At 42.8% G+C, this 6,006-nt stretch overlaps 1 protein-coding gene across 1 annotated transcript in view; it reads left to right on the forward strand.

The window, feature by feature from the left end:
• chrnb1l (cholinergic receptor, nicotinic, beta 1 (muscle) like) overlaps positions 1-6,006 on the forward strand; it is a 12,271-nt gene extending 6,265 nt beyond the window's left edge. Inside the window, exons 8-11 of the mRNA XM_017032116.2 lie at positions 806-1,029; positions 1,131-1,309; positions 5,349-5,487; positions 5,686-6,006. Coding sequence (XP_016887605.1) covers positions 806-1,029; positions 1,131-1,309; positions 5,349-5,487; positions 5,686-5,826 — 683 coding nt within the window. The 3' untranslated portion in view covers positions 5,827-6,006. The remainder of the gene's footprint in view (positions 1-805; positions 1,030-1,130; positions 1,310-5,348; positions 5,488-5,685) is intronic.

A 6,006-nucleotide genomic window follows, 5' to 3' on the forward strand; every position in this document is an offset into this window, starting at 1 on the left:
GTCGCACAAAGGGAAATAGGTTCTAATGTGGAGGGTGTTGCATGACAGGGCTGTCACTTAAGTAAAAGGAGTGTTGATGAAAGTTGAATTTTGGGCTTCATAATAATGTGGCAGAAACATGTCAGTGCGACTTAATAAACACGGAGTTGCTTTACATTAGTCCAAAAAAAGCATTTTGTTACACTGGAACTGCTGAGTCAGCAGTCCTGGTAGAACAGCACAATCTCCTTCACAGCAGAACATCTGCCTCCTTCCACTATATTGCGTATGATAATACATCAATATATCCTAATGACTCAATATATCATAATGACCCAGCCGTTCTCAAACATATTGCTCTCACTCCTCAACTGGTTGTCACCTCAAACTCTCCTTAGGTCATGCCCTGCAGAAGTCACCATTGGCTAATTACCATAAAAAGGCAGAGACACAGAAAGCAGTCATTCAGATCAGGACTTTTTAACCAGCATATAAAGGATCCAGCTATCTTTTGGTTTATAGTATGTTACTAGCTTTTCATTTAAACATCATGGAACCACATTCATTTGAATTCAATCATTCAAATTGTGTGTGTTTTTATACATATATCTGGTGACATGTCATTTAATTATTGAGAAAACAAAGAAAATACTGGCTGGTCATTTGTACAATAAGAAAAAAACAAAAAAAACCTTCCCAACTGCATGTTTTCCTACAACAAAAAGTCAGGTTTGCTGTTTTCCACCTGTGACTGACGCAGTCAGAGTGATGTTTGCTGCCTGGCTGTCACGACTAATTCTCTAAGTCATGCCTGTCGTCTCTGCAGGAGAGAAGATGACTCTCTCAATTTCTGTCCTCATCGCTCAGACTGTGTTCATGCTGCTGCTGGCTGACAAAGTCCCTGAGACTTCCCTGGGCATCCCAATTATTGTCAACTATGTCATGTTCACCATGATCCTGATCACCTTCTCTGTCATCCTGAGCGTGGTCGTCCTCAATCTGCACCACCGTACGCCCAGCACACACATCATGCCCAACTGGGTCCGAACGGTGAGACAAGATTGGTCTTGATCTATCTAGCTTCAGTTTGTGCTCTTCTGGTACTTGGGACAATATGAATGTTAACTTTTTCTGAAAAAAAAAATGCCCAGGCTTTCATCCATATCCTGCCTAAGTACATTGGCATGATGAGGCCGAAGCCCGAGGAGGAGGTGGAGAGGAAAGAATCCGATGAGGACACGCCTATACATAGCTTTAATGGAAGGCAACCTGGAGGAGAGTATTTCATCCGTAAAATCAACCCAGATCTGGTCACACCCTGGAGAGACAGGTATGTACACTGGAGTGGACACTACACAAGGGGGGTTGTTTTGTATCTCTATTTGTCTGTCTACTTCTAGATCATAAATCCGGGGGGTTGTTTTGTATCTCTATTTGTCTCTCTACTTCTGGATCATATACAAATCCGGGGGGTTCTCAACTTAGGTCGTAATTCTCATCCTACAGCATAACTCAATTTAAGGAAAGTTTTAAGGAAACTTTAAGGAAACAGCACACCACTGCACCCAACCAAATGTGACCTCTGCTTTTAACTCATCACCAAAGTGAACAGTGGGCAGCTTTAAGCGCCTGGGGAGCAGTGTGTGGGGACGCTGCCATGCCATGCTCAGAGCACCTCAGTGGTAACTTGGCAAACTCAAACCTGAAGCCTTCCGGACCCAAGTCTGCTTCCTTAACCAGTAAGCCACCACTGCCCCATTTCAATCGAAAGTGGGAACTCACATACCGTACATAAGTAACTATGTCACTCGCCTATGCTATAACACAGTACCATCATAATGAAGGACATAAAAAACATCAAGAGTCTGACTTACACCTGGGAGCCATAATGAAAAGTTCCTAAGACAACAACCCAAACCAAAGAAAGACTAATGCAAACAAAGCCATCTTCCATGTGTAGTTCTGGTTGACGACGTATTCGTCTGCTTCACTCACCAACTAGTTCCTGTGTGATATTTGTTTAAATGTTGTATGTCAGACAACATGATGGAACAGGACATTCCTAATAAATTTATGGTAGATGGCCAGGCAACCACAAACACCGTATGACAGGGACCCTCTGTGGTTACCTTAGAAACACAACCATTGCCTTTTTATGCTCACTGGTTATTTCTATATTCATCTAATCTGTCAATTTATTGATTAATAAAACTCCAATATTGGCACAGAAATTAAATTTCCACTGGATGAGATTCAAGGAGGAAAAAACTCACACTGACGACAAATACAAACTGTCAAAAAATTATTGTTTCTATTAAATGTCCACACCAGAGACATGAAGTAATGACCGTGGGTCTGGTCCATCCTGATTCAGCTGCTTACCCAGCTAAGATGTGCTGATCCCCGTTTTACACCAGGGGAGGTGTTTCTATTAACAGTGATAAAAGCCGGCGCAGCCATGAATCTTCTTTGTACCTTGTGCCTAAGTGTGAATGTTGGATCGGTGGCAAGAACGACTATTATAGTAAAGTACTCAGCGTGCTGGACTGCAGCCGTTGCATCACTCATCAGTGAGTATTGGCGTGTACAACGCTCAACCTAGGGTATCTCATACAATACAGTTTATTCCAACTATGACAGCGTGTCATCAGTTTGAAATCATATTTTAGATTATTACCATCGTCGTTATGGCTGCCTGCGCAAACACACCCTACCTTATCGTGGTTAATGTACTGTAATACACGATTTGCCTGCTGTCCGGTCATTAGAACCAACCTGCAGCTAGGCATCTTTCATGTCATTCCAATTCCAAAAGCCTCAGATTCAGCTCCAGCTGAGCCCTCCACGCCAGACGCCACTCACTAAGCCTCTGTTTAGGTTGGGCGTTAGGGGGTGAGCCAACAGGGAGGTGAAGAGGGTGAGGGGGGGAATGGTTAGGGTGAGATAAGGGGATGGGAAGACCCTTGTTGAGTGATCTATCATTCTTGGTGTTAATGATATGGTTGATGGGCTGGGCGTGGCCCAGATACTTCTGACATTTGCTTTCACTCTGACATTTCTCTTGAAAAGGTTTTGTCAGAGTAGGTTTGAGTTACATGCTGTGCCATCAATATGCGAGTCTGAGGTTACTGTCGGAATAAAATATGCCAAGTTCATTTATACGCCCTGTCAGTGTGTGTGTGTGTATTTAGGGAGGGTCATCGTGAGTCTTTGTGGTAATGAACACAAGCTGTAGAATGCAGATGGCATCCAGCTAGAAGAGCAGCACATAGTTTTGTTGTGACTTGTCTGCACACACAGCACACACAACGACACACAGGCTCATGATCACCTGTTTGTATTGTACTGCAGGCCATCTGCTGTCACGTCATCTCTCTCTCTCTCTCTCTCTCGTTCTCTCATTCTTCTTCTCCAACACCTTCCCTGAGACCGAACTTTTGCACATAATAAACATTGGTATACCTTTGCAGTGTGCACCACATATGTGATCCTTAAATGTACTGAAGGCGAAAGGGGTCAAAGTGACAGGTGTCCAGCTGTACTTTTGAAGGTGACACATACATATGCACTGTGTGTACTCTGGAAACTATGGCATGCCGTAGATACAGCGTACACCTACTGATTTTCAACAAGAGTCGTAAAATGATTCATGGAGCGAATTGATTCAACTGAGACTCGAAATTAAGAACAAGGTAAATAAATGGATCATGGACATGCTGTGTACAGTTGGGATGTTCTTGTTGTGTATTTGTGGGTCATCTCTGGGGAGTGTTGTTTCCGTCTGCAGGTGTGAAGGTGAGTGTGAATGGTTGGTTTATTTACAGTGTCTGCTGCGATTGTCTTTACCGACGCTCCTACCTACATTGACCAGGGATGTCAAACTCAACTATTCAAGGGGCCAAAACTTAAAACACAGTCTAAGTTCCAGGCCCAACATAGGAAGCCTAGGATAGCCTATACCATACCAAGTATAGACTCTTTAAGTTTAGGTTTACGTTTATTTTAGACCATATGCGTAATAAGCTCTAATGGGCTACAATGAGGCGAGCCACATTTAGCCCACGGACTTTGTGTTTGACATATGTCCTTTACAGGATTAAGTGATTCTTATGCGTCATCACTGTACAACGTACTTTTGTTTCTGATGGCATTAGCTCCATTAGATCCACTGGGGTGCAATTCTCGGCTGGCTTGTTTAAAACTTGAATAGATTCCACTTGGAATTTATAACATAAATTTAAAAGAGCTAATCTGGAAAGGCAAAAGCATACATGATTTTAGAAAATAACATTTAATAGAGTTCTTTAAATAGCCAAAAAAAAAAAAATAGGGGACATTATTACCTATTTTTAAACAGGACAAATTTAAAAGGGTGAACAGGCGCCAGCAGGAGGGATTGTTATCTGTAGCAAATATTTCACACCCCATTTAAGTGTTTGCTTTAACCAAGTAAATTTTGCTTGGTGTGAATATCACTGACTTGACATCTCCTTCTTATAACCCACTTTAAATTGTAGTTTATCCGAAGCATGTGTGCAAAGAGCGAAAGGAATGCTGTTGTGAGTAGCCTCACTTCTGCCCGTGTGCTGCACGCAACAGCTGTGAGAGTAAAGGGGTCAGAGGTCATGGCATCACATACATGTTTTGACAATGTCACCACAATGTTGTTGGAGCGTGCTGCTGTCAGTCAGAGTTAAAAAAAAAAGGGCTGCAGGAAAGGGCCTCTTGCAGTTCTGCACGCCAGTGGCTAGAGGGCAGACTATGCATTATGCATGTTGATGCATGGGTGAAACACTGGCTCTCTCAACTATAGAATGTTCTACAATGAATACATTATGTGAGCGTTGATTTGACTCCATATCCACTGTCGTGCCTTAGCTGCACAACAGTTACACATCAATCAATCAATTTATTTATAGAGCACATTTCATGCACAAAGCAAACTCAATGTGCTTTACAATGGTTCAATGGTTTATAATAATAATATGCAACAACGGTGGACACCCGCTCCCCTTATTGACCCTTGCATTGGCTGAGGAACAACTCCCAAAAACGGCGAAACCTCAGGGGATTCTCACCCAGGACGGGCAGGCGGCCAGTTGCAAGACAAATTAGTTTTTTTTTTTCACATTTTTTGACTTGAGTTTTGCATACATACGTATATTCAGGTGGCCTACGGAAACGGTCAACATGAACCTTTTTAACTGGACTTTGAACTGAAAACTACTAAAAGTTGGAAAAGTCTTAGTAACTCTTTTATAGACCACTAAAAATGTATAAAATGTTGTACATTTTCTAGCGGAACAAATATAGATATTTCTTATATAACTCTGTTAATGTAGCTCTCCATATCATGCATTTTTACCCAGATGTGAAGGCACAGTACACCTCCAACGACTCTCTAACACGGACAGCTATTGTCTGATCCTCCCTCCTAACCTGAAGTCAGCCATCGCTGCCGTGACATACATGGCCGAGCAGCTTAGGAAGCAAGACACAGACGACACGGTGAGAAACGTGCATGACACGGCAAGATACAATCCACGCAGTCAGGCCACCTTGTTATCCCGCCCTGTCTTCTCTCCCTGAATGCAGTGCTTCACACATGCCCCACTAATGTTCACGCGTCACTGCACCCATACTGTACAGCACAATGCTGACTCTGTGCTAACGCAAAGTGCTTTTGTGTGTGTGTTTTCCCTCCAGCTGACAGGAGATTGGCAGTTCATCGCTCTGGTGGTGGACCGCCTGTTTCTGTGGTTGTTTATCATCATCACCACCCTGGGAACCCTGGCCATGTTCTTGGACGCCAGCTTCAACTACACTCCAGATAACCCCTTCCCCTAGTGCACAGCACATGCCTGTCAACTCGCTGCAAGGTCCCTCATTGAAATGTCTCATCTGGTCATGCATTTATATTTAAAACGATGTATGTGCAGAAATGTGTCCAAATTCCCCTGTCAAATTCATCTATCAAATCTGAGATTCTTGAAATACATGTTTAAATAAAGTATTTATGTTAAAGTC

The sequence above is a fragment of the Cynoglossus semilaevis genome, chromosome 1, assembly GCF_000523025.1.
Source record: "Cynoglossus semilaevis isolate Cse_v1.0 chromosome 1, Cse_v1.0, whole genome shotgun sequence".
Lineage (NCBI taxonomy): Eukaryota > Metazoa > Chordata > Actinopteri > Pleuronectiformes > Cynoglossidae > Cynoglossus > Cynoglossus semilaevis.